The sequence below is a fragment of the Apis cerana genome, linkage group LG1 (assembly GCF_029169275.1).
Source record: "Apis cerana isolate GH-2021 linkage group LG1, AcerK_1.0, whole genome shotgun sequence".
NCBI classification, from domain to species: Eukaryota; Metazoa; Arthropoda; class Insecta; order Hymenoptera; family Apidae; genus Apis; species Apis cerana.
The window spans coordinates 22,755,490-22,771,643 of record NC_083852.1 but is presented as its reverse complement, the minus strand read 5'-3'; the positions used below and the strand labels follow the sequence as shown (position 1 = coordinate 22,771,643).

Below are 16,154 nucleotides of genomic sequence, written 5' to 3'. Positions count from 1 at the left end.
CGATCGATGCGAACGATCCGAGCACCAAGAAAGGAAATGAACACGTTCGAATACGCAGCGTACACGGTATCTTTGACCCCGGTTTATCTTATGCTTATGTAGGGTGGGAGAGTTTTTCATCGGTTGGACGAGCGATTCTTTCCTTCTGATGCATAATTATAGAAAATCATTTAATAAGATTTATTCACGAAAGTGGACTAATTGCTTGCCTTCTGTCGAGAATCGATTATTTTGTAGTCGAAGCGCCTTCGGAAGAAAAGTTGCAATTGCTTTTATCGTATTTTCTGACATAATTAGAACTTGTAACGAAATACGTACAATAAGTACAATCGTTCAATAAGTAGACGATCTAAAATTAACAGTCGTAAGGATGAATTACATTATGAGTTGTAAATTGCGATATAAAAGTGTTTTTATTTGATTAAAGTTTTAAATTTTTACACAGGAAGGAAACGTTATTTCTTAAAAATTTCTCGATAATTAAACGACTATGAAGTGTCATTGAATTTTCAAATGGTTCGAGGCACTATGTATAAAAAAGATTTGTCAAATTCAGATTTCAGAAGAACTAATGAAAATAAAAAATAAAAAGAATTTCGGAAAATTTCTTTCCACCACGTACAAAACTTATTTCGATTAAATATACAATAAACGTTATCATCGATGCTTTCTCCGTTTAATTTTTCATTTCCTCTCCTTTTTTCCCTCTTCGATCTTTGTCTCCAACTTTTCGATACCATCACCATCTTCATCGATCGGTTTTGCGCTAGTTGGTTGATCTCCTGGATGAGGAGCAGGTAATAACGGATACACCTTAAAAACAAATTAATCGAAAATAGAAATCGATCTTGTATGGAAGAATTTTAAAATTTCAATTTTAATCAAAACGAGTCGATGTTTTTTTTTTTTTTCTTTTCTTTTTACCGGATTCAATGGTAGCCGGAAGTCGTAAGTCGGGGTTCCATAATAAAAGCTATAAACAGGTAAATGAGAAGCAGGCAGTTTCCCATGTGCTATGATAGGAGCCGCATTTACCTCGGAATGTACCTAACGAGATAAGCGAAAATATCAAATATTATGAGTGAATAAATGAGTATGAAAGAGCGTTACATTCATTAAACCAATTGTTTTTTTCCAACTTGTATACCGCAACTTGCAACGAAATCACGAAATGGTTTTTGAATTGACCACACCTTTTTCCAATTATAATTTTTATACTTCTTTTTACGATTATGATAATTTAAGAACATATTTATTTCGATATAGCTATAAAAGAATAAATAAAAGTGATTTATGAGCTATTACGAAAAATATTATGATCATATAATAAATATTTTATGCCCGCTACGATGATAGATTTTTAATATTTCACACAATATTTTATTAATATTCTCGCCAGATTATGCTTGATTAATATACCTTAAATGTTTATATTTGTTTTAAACTATTAAAAATAAATCTTCGTATAATTATGAAAAGAGTACAACAGAACGATTATTTCGTACATTGTGCGTTACGTGTTAGCATAATACGTTACGTTATAAACATAATAAGGAAAATCATGGTACTGAAGAAATCCTCTGTCCACGTTGGTGGTTGTAGAAAGGTATCGATTGTCCGAACGTACGCTTGGCCAGAGTGGTTTCGATTCTATCGAAGCGATCAGCAACACAGCGAAGACAAACGACGTCACGTGGACCTTGAAAAAAAAAGAAAAAGAAAAAAAAAAGAAAGAAAAGAAATTGTAGAAAGATTGCGATGAATTTCAATCAATAGGAATTTCTTGCAATTCGAGAGGAATACTTCAATTCGTATACGAGGAACAATGCGGCAGTTAGTCACAGATTGATCGTTCTCTGCGTCGAATAAAGTAGTAGCTCGGGCTTTTGATAATACAAAACTTTGGCTCGATGCGCAGTATCACGTGGCTCGCATATCAATGATCTCAATTCGCAGGCAACACGGAAAGAGATTTGGTCGGGAGATGTAACGGTTATTCGCGTCTTGGGAATTATTTATAAAACCAGTCGATTCTCTTTACTCTTTCAACCCTTCCCAGCCTGCCCAATTGCTTTCACGCGCAAGAGAAAGAAATTTTTAAAAATATTAAATCCTTAACCTTTCATTATTACCATCCCGCATTGTGTAAGTATTTGTTAAAGGTGTAAAAGAAAAAGAAAAAAAGGAAATAATTGCCGATGCAAACTCGCAAACGTAAAGTTTACGAATGAGTAATTGACACGAACGGATTATTGCTTACCTGCATAGTGCGATACACAACTTCTCTTATAGGCCTTGCAAACTATCTTCACCAACTAGAAATTTCAGCCCTGCCCACCCATTTATATATTCCTCGTGGAGAGTAAACTTCTCCCACCCTTCTCCTCCAATATCATCTGCGATTGTTTTCTTTTTTTTCTTTTCTCTTGCTCCTACGCTCAATTCTTCTTCCGTCGTTTTCTCTCCGATCATCCGACAACGGGATACCTGATATTTTTTCGCGATACAAACGCTTCGTCATGTTTCGCTTCAAAACTGTTTTCACTGTTCTGTTCGCAAATCCAACTCGCGAGCAATTTATAAGATGCAATTTTTGCAATTTCGATCGTTAAATTAGGAAATGATAAAAGTTCAAAATCACGAGAATTTCTTTCTTTTTTTCGAAAACTTTCTTTTTTCTCGAAACGGAGCTTGAAAAATGGATGGAAGAAAATTGTTGTACGAGTTTGTATCTGGTACAACACGGTCGAGCACGGTATACCGTAAATACGGTATAAATGTGAGATTTATTTGTCGTCTCGAGGAGAATGAGCAAGACGAAGTGAGATCGTTGAAGGACAGATATACGTGAACCGGTTAACGTTGGCAAATTGTTGTTTAGAATATGAATGAAGGGTGTGGCCTGCTTCGGCTTTGACACCCGAATCTACATTTCTAATGTTCTCGCGCGCCTGTCACCGTTTCTTCGATTTGATTCTAGATTACGCGGAATATCAAACGTGACCCATTCACGAGTTTCTCTTGGCGAGATCGAGATCGAAATCGAGATCGAGGGAACAGCGCGAATCACGTACGATCTCTCTCTCCTCCCTCCTTCGATCGAAATGGAATTACTTTGAAAAAAAGGAAAAAAAAAAAGAAAGAACGCATACGTTATTGGAACATACGTAATCGAAACGATAACTGTACAGTACGTACGTCGATGGATGAGGAACATGAGGTTGACTTCAAGGTGTCCCTGTCAAAATGTTTTTGACATTTCTCTTAAAGTTTACAAGTAACCTCATTTCACTATCGCACGATTGGCAATTTTGGTATAAAAATCGCGGAGTTGGCAAAGTTTTATCCGCTTAATCATGGTTGCCCAACGTAATTCACGAAATCGGAAGTATTTAACTTCGCCGTGATTCGGTCTGGTTATGGCTTATGACGAAGAATGGCTCTCAAGATTGTTTAACCGAAAATGCAAAAGACAACTTCCGATGGCGAGGTGCCACGACACGAAGTGTAGCATTGACAATGAAGCCAGTAGAAATGATGTGAATAGATGTCACGCCGACAACGTTTCGAGGTATGTATTATCCACGTTTAAATCCATCTTTGAATAGGTTATATTATTTTGAACCGATATTTCCATTCGTTTCCATTCATGAAAATACGTCGCTCGATATAATCTGCTCTACGATGAATATCTTTATCGGGCGAAACAATGCTCCTTTTATTTATTCGAATAACGAAAAATCAACGCGATACGCACTCTCCACGAGTAAACCTAAAATTATCAAATCATCGATCATTGGATCAAATCGTAAAAAATTAGAGTTCCTTCATTTTTCGACGCGCGTATTTAATACATAATTCTTTTCAAATATAAAGCGTGCGTTCGTAAATTTCTATACACGCGCGAATACGTGCGTATTGCGATTCAAATCGTTTTAATATCCTTCTAATTTCGATCACGATATTTTCGAATGATTTTAAAGAAGGATAATTTACAAGCTAAGGCAAAAACAGGGATGCTCGAACGGATAGAAAAAGGGGGAAAGATTCCGCGCGAATCTAGGGGAGGCAGCCCGGTGGACCGAAGTTTGAACGAAAGCGCCTTTTCGAAAATCGATAGAGAGAAGTTCGTGAGGCGTCGACTACGCTCGTGAAAGTTCGCACGGCCACTAATCAATCCGCGGGAGGTTTCGTGTTTATCAACAAGTGCCGCATACACCTGGCCTTGTTCGCGTCAGCTTCCGTGACGATGCACGGGCTCGTTCGGGGATCGTCACCACGATCCGGGTGACAACACAACCCTTTCGTCATCGGTGCTCGTCTCGAATCGTGCGTCGAAGTATGACGAGGCTAAAACTCCGAACCGTCCTGTCCTCGCGCAGCCATCGCTTCGCTGCGTGACATATCGTGCGATTGTTCTCGTTGTCGTCGTCGTCGAAGGTTATCCGCCTCCTCCTCCTCCGATATTTCCGCCTTCTTTTCCTCCTCTCCTCGCTTTTCGCCACCATTTTCTCCATTTTCTCGCTCCCGTGAGTTCATTGGAATTATTCGACTATTAATAACGCCGCGATCGTCGTGTCGTTGCACGATGCTGATTCCTCACCGAGCCTTGTTTTTCGCGAGATTTTCCTGAAGCTGGAGGACGAACAGTGGTGATTATGAATTTTTTCAATGGTGATTTTTTTTCTTATGTTCTCGTGATCAGATCGTATCGTTGTGAAAGAAATAAGTTGATTAGAAAGAGGTTAAGATTTAGAGAGCTGGGCTGCGAGATAATTAAGCGAAGGATATTATTAAAATCCTTGCTCTGTTTCCTTGTTCTCTCTTTCTTTTGTCGTTTTTATTTATTGATATCGTTTTTCATTCCAAACAATTGCGTTGGAATGAAAAATATATCCGTTTTTATTGGATGATGTTTTTTTCTTCTTCTTCTTCTTTTTCTTCTTCAATCACGTTTTATTAATATTTACAGTGATTTCATTTATACGCCGATTTATTTAAGGATATATTTCGAAATTGTCTTTGAAAATTTCTTCGTGTTCGTGCCGTAAACATCGCTCTCATGAAAAGAGACATAAAAAGAGACTATTATAATAACTCGTCCGTTTATTATAATTTAGCGTCCAAAGATTTCCATTGGATTGACGATCTCATATAAAACGACTATGAAACGACGTTTTCCATCTTTTGGCAAACGGATTCCGGTGTTGCCATCTTTATAATAATCCACGCTCTTTCGACACACGTTTGCGCGTTGAAATCCGTTAATTTCGAAACAAGTTCCCATATTTTAAAACGAAACATAATCTCGTTAAAATCTAGAGAAAGAGAAAGAGAAAAAATTTTCTTTCCCAATCGAGCGAGTTAAACATGGTCAGTGAATTTTTTATTCTCAATTTCTCATGGATTATTACAAACGCGTTGTGAAAGTGAAGTGGATCGTCGAGTCTCAAACGACACGAGCGACGAACGAGAATAAAAACGAAATACAACATATTCGGTTGAAAATTAATCAAATTGAAAACTACTAAATTAAAAATTACATTTAACGAGTGTGTAGAAATTGGGCGGTGTTTTTCTTCTTCCGTGTACTTTTGTGCTTTCGAGTGACGAGGTTTCGCGATGCATCGATTAATGATCGAGGGATGCGATCGAGGAGGGTGGCATGGAAAATGTGGGAAAAGGGGGACGGTTTTCGGAAAGCGGCCGCCACTATAAATAGAGGCGCCTCATGCGTGCGTGCTATGCTTTTAAACATAGTTTTGGCAGCGCGAAACGTCAAACCGCCTCGGAGTGGCAAAGCGCGTGGATCGTTTCGCGAAATTCAAGCATTGGCCGGACATTCTCTGCAATATTTGTCCCGATCCAAATACCGTGACATCTTACAAAGTATCCATGAATAAAATGTGACACCGTGTGTGTGATCGCAATAAAAAGAAAAGAAAAAGAAAAGAAAAGAAAAGAAAACAAAAAAATTATCCGTGCCTTTGTCCATTCGTCACGAGAGCGAAATAGAGAAGTCTGTCGACAACGTGAAATCGAATGAAACGTGTTGAAATTTCGATTTGAAGGGACGTTTGGAAAAAAAAGAGGGAAAGAAAAGGAATAATTCGATATTGACTTTGAACGTTCGTTGATAAGATATCGAAGAACCAATCTGGTTCTCGTTTTCGACGATTCCCTTCTTATTTTTCCAACTAGGAGGGGGAGGACAAGGACAGGGTTGGGAATCCAAGGAGAAATAAAATGAAAAGTGTGTTGGAAAAGCACGACAAGGAGAACCAACGGCCGATGGATACCTGCCACGGGGACAACGAAAGAGCGCAAGATGCCAAGGATGAAGAGTAAAAATCGCCACCACACTAACAAAAACGCCTGCCTCCGCGTTTCGTGCTGCTAGTGTTCGTCGCTCTGCGCCAGGTTTCCGGTCCTCGTTCTGATCGCACATTTCGAGACGCTTCGATGCTCGCACGCTTTTTCCTTCCTTTTTGTTTTTTTCATGTATTCAGGATACGATTGAACGTTAAAAAGAGAAACAGAAATTTTTCATCGGGAAGCTTAATTTTTGAGGAAATAATTGCAACTTTTTCTTTGCTATTACAAATTATTAATAGCAAACAAAAATTTTGCTTCTGTGCTTTTTTGTTTCATCTTAATGAATGTTTTCTTCGATAGTAAATGCAGCAATGCTCTCGATATCGCCTTTAAAAGATGTACTCGAACAATCCAATGAAATTTAAGTAATAACATCGATTGTACATAACTTTCGATTCCACTTTGTACATGTACACGTTGTACCATCTCATCGGATTCAATGGCTTAGCGATCCATTCTTTTCTTTTCAATCTTCCTTTTTTGAAAGAAAGAAGAAGTAACTCGATATCGGATCTCGCAAAGCACGATTGGTCATTGTTGTTTGGCGGAGAAATTGGAAAGACAATCGCAAAATTCGCATTGGCACCAAGAGCGATACGATTCCTGCCAAATAAACAATAAACTCCTCGTTGCGGAATGTGAAATTGTTAGATCTCGTGGTGTTCACAATTGGATCGAGGGTAATAAATTTTACGAGATTAATTGCGCTCTGTAATGTGTCTTTAGAACGTGGACGAGTCGTAGTTGCCGTGAAAAAGGTGTAGGCGATTGGAAATCTCTCCTTCTAAATTTTAAACCATTATCGATTCGATTACGATCACCTACACTTTTTTTAATAACAAGCTTTAATTGTCGCCGCTTTATAGATATAGAAAAATTCTGCTAATTCCACAATAATCTTCTAAAAATAAATTTCTTTCTGTTCGTACCAAGATTTTATCTTCTTATCGATTTAAATTTAACGCCTCGAGTAGCTGACACTTTCGAGCTCGGTGGACAACTGATTCTAGACGAAACGAAACTTGCAATTAACGCTCGAGAAGAATAAGAGATCGTGCGTTTTGAAAGATATATCGTGGAAAGAGAGGAAGTGGAATCGCTAACGACAATATCGATCGAGTCCGCGCGATTGTTTTTCACCATGATCCACGCGCCGTTTATTTCGAGTACCGTTTGCTTTTTTGGCCGTGTTAATTAACCTTGAATTCGAGGCGACGTTCGATTTTCATTTCTACGACATTGGGTAACAGTGTCGTGACCAACTGAATGTGAAAGGAGATTAATGCGCATTACGCACCGCGCAAAATTGGCGCAATGCCAATGGACAGTCGATTGATGATACCTGATTGTGAATGACGCTACGTTTCTCGCGTACTATCTTTCTCTTCTCTAGTTCCTTCTCCTCTCAAGTGTGAAAAATTGAATCGTGATTTTTGTGTTTTTCCGCATCAACAGATGCGTAACAAAGATGATGATAAATTTTACCCTTTTCTTTGATTTCGTGCGAGTCGAGCGACAGAAAAATTCAAAAATTCCCTTTCGATCGATAAATTAACAACATTCGTTCTCGACGATGCGAGTTATCGTTTACGCGTATATCTATATATATATTTTCTTTTTTTTTGTCACCCAATCATCGGTACAATGTACGTCATTCGGCTCGTGCGATCCCCCCTTTGTTATGCGTAGCATTTTGGTAGCACGAGATTGCATGCTCGACACCGGTTTGCCAAGATAAAGGCGTGCCGTTTCACTTAGAAAAACCTTTCACGCTCGTACGTAACCCTCCTCTAACTCTGGCCGATTAATTGAAATTTGATTGTCGGTTATTTGTCGGTTTAGTGTGATGTCACCGAGCAGCAAAGGCACGGACGAGACTGTAAACGATGCGTTGTTGGAGAAGCTCCGAAATTGCGTGTCCAAGCCACAGGAGGTCGATACATTCAGAAACATCGCAGCTAAGATACATGCTCGGGTCACGTCCACAGGTAACCCACGTTCATGCCCCATTCTTTCACTTCTTTTGCGTTACATATGACTCGGTTTTTCACACCACGATTCTTCAGAATTTCATTTTTCCACAATGAAAGCTTGACGGATGCAGAATCGAAGAGCGGACACGTAAGAACAGTTTTGCGAACGGAATATTAAAAAGACGGATGCCCCTTGTCACGGTTTCTCTTTTTATACTCGTTTCGGAGACGATCACCGAGTCTCGAATATCGGCAACAAAGTTTTTAACTCGACTCGAAACAAGATTGGACAGTTTAAGACACGGGCTTGTGCCGGTAAATTGCTATTTTTACCGCGAACGTTGGCTCCTGTTTCATCGGGCTAATCACCAGAAACTTGCACAATTTATTATTCGTATCGCTTGGTGAGGGAGGTTGTTGTTCGCGCGACCACCCCTTGGCCAGAAGTCGGCAGAAACGCTCCACACGTTTCCGTCCCTTCGATTTCCCAATTTCTTTTCGCGACCGCTGTTAATTGCACCTCTTCTGCATGAACGGATCCAGACGAAAACGGAACTTTTCGACTTTCGTGACGAAAAGTTGATCCAAGAAATAGGATAGAGAATGGGACAAAGAATGCTCGTGCGAGAGGGGGAAATAGGACATCGAATTGAAATTCAGATCCTTTTCGAATATATATATATTTGTCCTCGTTACATTTTATCTTATGAAAAGAGAAAAATTGTTATTAAAACCGGGGAAAAAATACGTGACGGACGCGAAAGACGAATCGTATCCGCGATTCTGGATCACGATTCTAGATCAGTGTTTCCCAATTCGTCGAATCTTCATTCTCAAGAAATGTCGCAAATTGGTTTCTCGATCCTATTATTACTATTATTCATTTTATTTGGGATTACAAATATTAAGTATATTTCGATCAGTCTTACTGGATGCATAAAAATGAAGAACATTTATTTTTAAAAATATATCGCATTGTAGTTGCGTAAGAAAGATCGTTACAATTTTTATTAGATTATCGTAATAAGAGGATCTCCATTAAACATTGCTGGGAAATATTGTTCTAGATAAACACGTTGCGTTCACGATAGTATTCCCATGCATGCCAGCAAATTATCAAACGATCAACCCTCGAGCGTTTTATCGAGTGCAACGAATCTAAACTCGGTTTTACATGTACGAACGTTTCGATCAAACGCGCGATCGATGTTTCATTCGGACGGATATTTCCTTTCCACGACACGAACGACAACCGCTTATGATGATAGCGGTTCTTAGCCGCGTATATTGGCGAACAGGTGTGCTATCCGAGGAACGTTGAGCGTCATTCGTTATTTTCGAAAAACCGACCACCTTGTCACTCGATTACATAAGAGGTCTCGGTAACGCTGATGGATCGGCTTTGGAAACAATCCAAGAAAGCCGAAACGATATAACGTTAGATCGCTTCGAAGAGAATCGCGGCCGTGCCAATTTGATAAGGAGTCGATCGATATTTCTCCACTTTGAGACGCCTGTGGTGTCGTTGCACTAATAAATTATTTCGTTTCGAACAACAAGATAACCATTCGTTGGAAAATGTTCTTCTCTCATACTTTTACGCTGTCATCTTACGATAGATCATGATAGATCGCACGTTGAATTTTTTTTTTTTTAGCTCAAGAAAGTAAATACTACGAATAGCTCGATTCCTAGTGTCTGGTCTTGCAAGTTGAGATTCTTTCAACTGGCTCGCGTTCAAATGACCTTTTTTTTTCCCGAATGCTATGCTCGCGTTACATGTATATTTTTGTATTTGAACAGGATTCATTTTTTTCGAATTACACTTTTCGATATAAATTAAACGAATAGTAATTTTATTTGTCAATGATTTATTTATCAACGTATGAGATAAATTATCGCTCGATTGTTTTAATTAAGAATCTATTTTCTCTTATAAAAATTATTTACTCGAATTATAATAATTATTTGAAGTGACTTTTGATCATTAATTTAAAATAAATTTCGATTCAGGGAAAAATAATTGCACAAATGTCGCATTGTCGATTCATTTCGCAAGTTATCGTGTTGGGCCAAAACATTAGAGTATCACTTTTTTTGTGGATAGTGTTCATGGCATTGGGAACGATTGGCCTTGTGTCAATTCTGAAATGGAAGCCACGCATTTTGCCAATGTCCCAAGTATGTTTGGTATCGTATGGAAGATGGTGTTGTCCACACCTGTTCGTCGGATTACTCATTATGGCAACGACGTATAGCCTTTGTTACCAGGAAACTGCCATCCGTTTAAAATTCGAATTGCACATTTGTTCTCGCGCATTAACGCGAATTTAATTAATGATTCGCCATGGCGAAATCATTCGTAAATCTGTCTTATTATCCTTCGTGTCTTATTAAGCTTCGTAAAATTACAATTTCATTGTTCATTTGCGCAATTAAAAAACGAAATAATTGATATTTCTTCAGATCGACGGGTGCGCGAACGCACGCTGGACAAATTATGGCGCAAGAATTCCGGTGCGATGGAAATGTTCATCGCAACATTGGAGGTGAGTTGAATTTTTAAGATTTTATTATAGTCGTGAAACGGAACGAACTTTGCCACTTTCTTTCTTAATCGAATTTCTTTATTGCTTTATTGATATTATCATTAAAATGCAACCATTAAGATCCAACTTTGATATTTCGTTTATTCGTGACGTATTTCGTTGATCGAGTAAAAATAATAAATATGCAACAGAAACGATATATTTTGATCAACAATTGTACAATATCAAATACAACAAATTATGGAAAAATTGGATTCGATCCTTTAGATGAGTTAAAATCGTAGATGGAGGTGGTAACGATTCTCTTACTCGATTTTCGAGAGGCGTGACTGAACAATGTGTATTCGGGGAGGTCGGACATTTAATCGACACATTGTGGATCCAATTAAGGATGCGAATAACCATGTCACGATTAACATTTTGCACGGAATGGCGTGGCTAGGTCGCATCAACGGCCCGGTCCCCATCGTACGTCTTGTCTACGGGGGCTTCCTGCCGCATGCAAAACTGGAAATCCGTTCGTCCCATTTTCCTTTAAGTGTTGCACGCACGCAGAACAGAGAATAATTATTTCCGTGGCATTTTGCGCGAATCGAAAATCTCTCGATCGTTCGAACTTCGTTTACACCGAGCAACTACTATAATTCGAGACACGTTAAAATCGTAATTTATTTCGTAAACTTTGTTTCCCAGAATTGCAAGGATCACGTGATAAACTACAGCATCGCCAGCATACTACACGAGTGCATATCACCCCGTAACGCGAAGGGGAAGACCAAAGGGAACAAGAACAAAAGTGCCACAAGTAACGAACAATTTTCAATTTCTTTCGACCAATCTTTGAGAAAAATATGCTTTTATCACATGTGTCGTTAAGGAAGCTTTAATTTACTTTAATCTATTTTGTCTAAAGTATGTAATTCTTTTGACGAAAGCGTACGATAATTGTCGTTTTCAGTATCCAGCAGCCGAATGGCAGTGATGCAGCTGATCAATTTAGGAATCACGCAAGCTCTAATTAAACTTTTAGTTAATCTGCAACACACGGACAGTATTTCGAGCGAGGCCCTCACGCGAGAGGTGCTTTGGCTTTTGGGTCAGGTGAGACATAGTTGTCCTTTTATTTCATTGGAAAAGTAATGTCGGTTTTGCGAAAATAGATTTGTTATAATTTACTCATAAATCCAATTTTTAAATCGTTCGAATTTTGAATAAATTCGAGATACTCATTTTTATTGATAATTTTATCATTCGCCATTTGATGATACGAAGAAATAATCGTTCCTTTTAAAAACAATCGCATTTAAACTTTTTTTATATATTTTTTAACATTCATATATAATACCAGCTACTGAAAATACTGTGAATTGTTTTGTCTCACGTCTAACGAGTTAAAATTGCTTAAATCTGCATTCTTCAAGTTCTAAAGTTTATTGTTTGAGACGAAAATATTTATGGGAACATTGTTAAAATATTTTGTAAACGTAGAATTCTGGCACACTATCGTTTATTATTATTATTATTATTATTATTATTATTATTATTATTATTATACGATGACGAATGAATGAACCAATTGCAATTATTTATTCTCAACAGACATGAAAACCGACATAACTTTTAACAATCTCGTTCAAACAATTTCGAATTTGATCGATAAAATTTGCAGATAGCCCAAAGGGACCAGAAGTTCGTGTTAAAAATAAAGATGCTTAATACCGTTAAAGTGTTCCACACGCTCTTGAAGCAACATTACAATAATAGCAAAACGTTGTTGCCTTTGTTGTTGATCATCAAATGTCTCGCCAGAAATTGTGAGTAAATAAGTCTCGTAGACAAATTTAAAAAATCTCGATATATGTCGTACCTATTTTAATCTTTTTTTCTTTCTTTCTTTCTTTCTTTTTGGCGTTTTCAGCATTCTCGCTTCAGATATTGATGAAGGACGGTATAGCTTCCACGTTGGAGAAAACATTCGTCAGTATCGGTTACATGCCTCATCTGAAACTCAAATCGTTGTTAGAGTGTTTGAAATATTTCACAACGAGCAGTACGTAAACTTTCATTCTCGTTCATCGTTTTCACAATTGCCTATCTAACGAATCGAACATTAAACGATTATATTAATTCACGTATACATATAAATATATATATATATACATATATATACAACTTACACAACGAACGTACGAATTTTTGCTCGTAGAAGTTTGTTGCATGAAATTCGTGAAGGTGGGTCTGGTATATCTGCTGATGAGGATCTTCGAGAGATGGGACCGATTCGACGGGCCGATGAGACTGAAGATTTGCAATTCCACTTTGATCACGTTACAACACTTATGCGTCATAAGTGAGTTTATTCGTGCCGACCTTTAAGCGTTGCTATAATAACGATAATAACCGGCCGGAAGTTGATACTGTAGGGTATGGTAGAACGGCTCTACGCCGATGATTTTAAATTCATCTTCCACTCTCTCCTATTAATTTATTCCTGCTCGTGAAGAAAGAAAAATAATTAGTTTTTCGATTATTTACTTTTTTGTTCAAACTATAGTTAATAATTAAGATTATACAAATTTCTTCTTCTTCTTCTTCTTCTTCTTCCCTGTCCCGTAACCATTTCCTTATTTAGAACAAACATCGCGTATGTAAATTTATGTCCACGTTACACCACGACGATGGTTTTACGTCGCCATTACGACGCTGATCTTTTTTGTCCTTTTCAGAGGCCGGCAGGAAGGCTATCAAGTTGAACAATGGTTTGCAACTACTGTACCGGTTCTGCAACAATTGCCCGGAGGATAAGTCATACGATTCGTTGCTATCGCGTATTTGCGGGATAATCAATCAATGTCTGGAGAAGAAGGAGCTGCCGGTGCCCGAAATGTCTCCGGCAAGGTGAACGAAACATTCAAGGTCGTTCGAAATTCGTTTCAACGCCGGATCGAAGCTCGACTCGTTTTGTCGCACTTGGTAGTTTTATCATCGATCGAATTATCTCGAAAAAGAAAAAAACAGCTTCGATCCGAAAAACTTGTTCTTCTCACGAAAAGAAACCGATTCTTCGCGATTCTTGAACAAGATATTCGATGACGCGTGAAAAAATTAATAAAGTTATAACGTAACCGGAGAGCGAGCGTGCCAATTTGACTCGAACTTTGCTACAGATTCGTGCTGCCGAACGAAACGAACAGGCCCAACAGCGTTGAAAGTGGTAGCGACATCGATAGTCAGGTGTGTATTTTTCCTCGGCCGGAATGATGTAACGTAATTCGAGATCGTAAAATGGATATATCTTTCTTTTTTTTAAAAAACTTTCTCCGATCGTTTAAATACATGGACGCGAGGAGAAAAAAGAAAAACGCGAGGTGCAAAATTATGTATTTGTTTCGCAGCCCTGCAGCGTCGCCTCTCTTGGACGGATGTACAGCGATCTTGATTCGGGCGACGAAGAGGAAAGCCAGCACTCAAGGACGAATGCGAAAACCATGAACGCGACCGACGAAGTGGACGAGAGCAAGTTCTTTGCCGGTGTATTCACGTCTCAAAGATCGGAGGAGGAGTTGGCCGAGTACGTTATTTTCCAAGATCTTCGTTTCGAATTTTTTTCCTTTTCAAACTTTCCACCTGATCGACCAATGAATGACCCCCGATTCGTCTCTAGATACAACGTTTTTTTCAAAGAATTGGACAACCTTGGACATCATCAAATATGCGGCACAAATTTATCGACGGAGAAGATCATCGATACGATCGATACGAAAGGGTGTAGCAGAACAAAGATAAAGGATTTGTTGAAAGAGGGGATATCGAAGACGAGCCAAATGACGAACAGCGAGACGATGATCAAAATATTCAAAGATATTTCGATTTTGACGGATCAGCAGGCTTATTGCGTGATAGCGAGCAGGGTGAAAAGCGTCATCGGTTTCGTGAAGGTGGCTTACCCGGATCTGATCGGTGGCGACGGCCTAGGGAAGGACGAGCCCTTGAACAGCAAGGACAGAAGGGTCTGCCGTTCGAAACTTCTCACCTGCGTGGAACGTGGCCTCCACGGTAGCCTGTTGACGCCGGAAGTGGTGTACGATCTCGACGCCATAACTTCGTCCAGCAACGCGTCCACGGAAGAGCAGAAACTGGTCGACCATCACTTGTGCAACTGGGATGAGAACAGGATAGGAAAGCGTTCCTTCGACAACAAACACTTGCACTTCGAGTCCAGATTCGAGAGCGGGAACCTGAGAAAAGTTATTCAGGTACAAAACTCTATGAATATTTCAAGCGTTGTTCGTAAAAAAAGAAAGTTATTTGTTAAATTACCAAACAATGGACGCGCGCTTCCTTCGGCTCCCGTTTCCGCGGCAAATCTGCGTCATTTCTTTCCAACTCGCTTCCTTACAGATAGGCGTGAGAGAGTACGATCTGATCTTGACGCCGGACGTGAACAGCGGCTCCAGGCACCAATGGTTCTATTTCGAGGTGTCGAACATGGAGGCGTTGGCGTATACGTTTAACATTATCAACTGCGAGAAAGCGAATTCGCAGTTCAATTTCGGGATGAAACCGATCCTGTTCAGCGTGACGGAGGCCCAGCTTGGCAGGCCGGGTTGGGTGAGAACCGGGGCGGACATATGCTATTATCGAAACTGTTATCAACGGCCCGCCAAGGGGAAGAATTATCTCACTACCTCGTTCACCGTCACTTTCCCTCACGCGTACGACGTCTGCTATCTGGCCTACCATTTCCCTTACACGTACAGCCTGTTGATGACCAATATCTGGAAGTGGACCAAGAGGGTGCCACCCAATACGTATTTCAGAGTTGAGACCCTTTGCGAGACGTTGAACGGCAATGACAACCCTCTGCTCACTATCACGTCTCTCGACTCCAAGAGCAATCCCATACAGGTGAGGATCATCCTCGAGGATAAGGAAGATGAGGGGAAGGGTTTAAAAAATTATTTAGAAAGGATCTCTTTTCTTTTCTTCCTTTTCTTCTTCCTTTTCCTTTTCTCTGGAATAACTTGGGCTTGAAAAGCGAAATTCTACCGATCTTTCTTGCAGAATCGCAAAGTGATATTTCTGACATCGAGGGTTCATCCGGGCGAGAGCAACGCATCGTGGGTGATGAACGGCACTTTGGAGGCGTTGCTGGGTAATAATCCTTACGTGACGGGCCTACGCGACGATTACATATTCAAAATCGTGCCGATGTTGAACATCGAGGGTGTGGTGAACGGTTGGTAAGTATTATATC

At 39.4% G+C, this 16,154-nt stretch overlaps 2 protein-coding genes across 11 annotated transcripts in view; one reads left to right on the top strand and one right to left on the bottom strand.

Moving 5' to 3' along the window:
- Positions 1 to 394: 394 nt before the first annotated feature.
- On the bottom strand, positions 395 to 4,186 carry LOC108002043 (uncharacterized). Its single transcript, XM_017063413.3, has 4 exons — positions 2,261 to 4,186; positions 1,538 to 1,699; positions 925 to 1,047; positions 395 to 813 (listed from the first exon to the last, which is right to left on the bottom strand). The coding sequence occupies exons 1-4, from the start codon at positions 2,264 to 2,266 to the stop codon at positions 685 to 687; spliced, it is 420 nt and encodes a 139-aa protein (XP_016918902.2). The 5' UTR covers positions 2,267 to 4,186; the 3' UTR covers positions 395 to 684.
- An 18-nt stretch (positions 4,187 to 4,204) lies between these two features.
- LOC108002038 (cytosolic carboxypeptidase 1) overlaps positions 4,205 to 16,154 on the top strand; it is a 32,238-nt gene continuing 20,288 nt past the window's right edge. For 3 of the 10 annotated variants that reach the window (XM_062087150.1, XM_062087149.1, XM_062087148.1), the window contains exons 1-15: positions 4,540 to 4,674; positions 6,202 to 6,344; positions 8,218 to 8,363; positions 10,815 to 10,897; positions 11,591 to 11,702; positions 11,856 to 11,998; positions 12,567 to 12,711; positions 12,816 to 12,947; positions 13,104 to 13,247; positions 13,624 to 13,795; positions 14,065 to 14,131; positions 14,293 to 14,468; positions 14,562 to 15,153; positions 15,299 to 15,805; positions 15,962 to 16,140. In XM_062087150.1, the coding sequence (XP_061943134.1) occupies positions 4,672 to 4,674; positions 6,202 to 6,344; positions 8,218 to 8,363; positions 10,815 to 10,897; positions 11,591 to 11,702; positions 11,856 to 11,998; positions 12,567 to 12,711; positions 12,816 to 12,947; positions 13,104 to 13,247; positions 13,624 to 13,795; positions 14,065 to 14,131; positions 14,293 to 14,468; positions 14,562 to 15,153; positions 15,299 to 15,805; positions 15,962 to 16,140 (2,744 nt within the window). In that variant the 5' untranslated portion in view covers positions 4,540 to 4,671. Of the gene's footprint in view, positions 6,421 to 6,528; positions 7,056 to 8,217; positions 8,364 to 10,814; positions 10,898 to 11,590; positions 11,703 to 11,855; positions 11,999 to 12,566; positions 12,712 to 12,815; positions 12,948 to 13,103; positions 13,248 to 13,623; positions 13,796 to 14,064; positions 14,132 to 14,292; positions 14,469 to 14,561; positions 15,154 to 15,298; positions 15,806 to 15,961; positions 16,141 to 16,154 lie in introns of those variants that run through there. The other 7 variants (XM_017063398.3, XM_062087151.1, XM_017063402.3 and 4 more) reach the window with 7 other exon arrangements.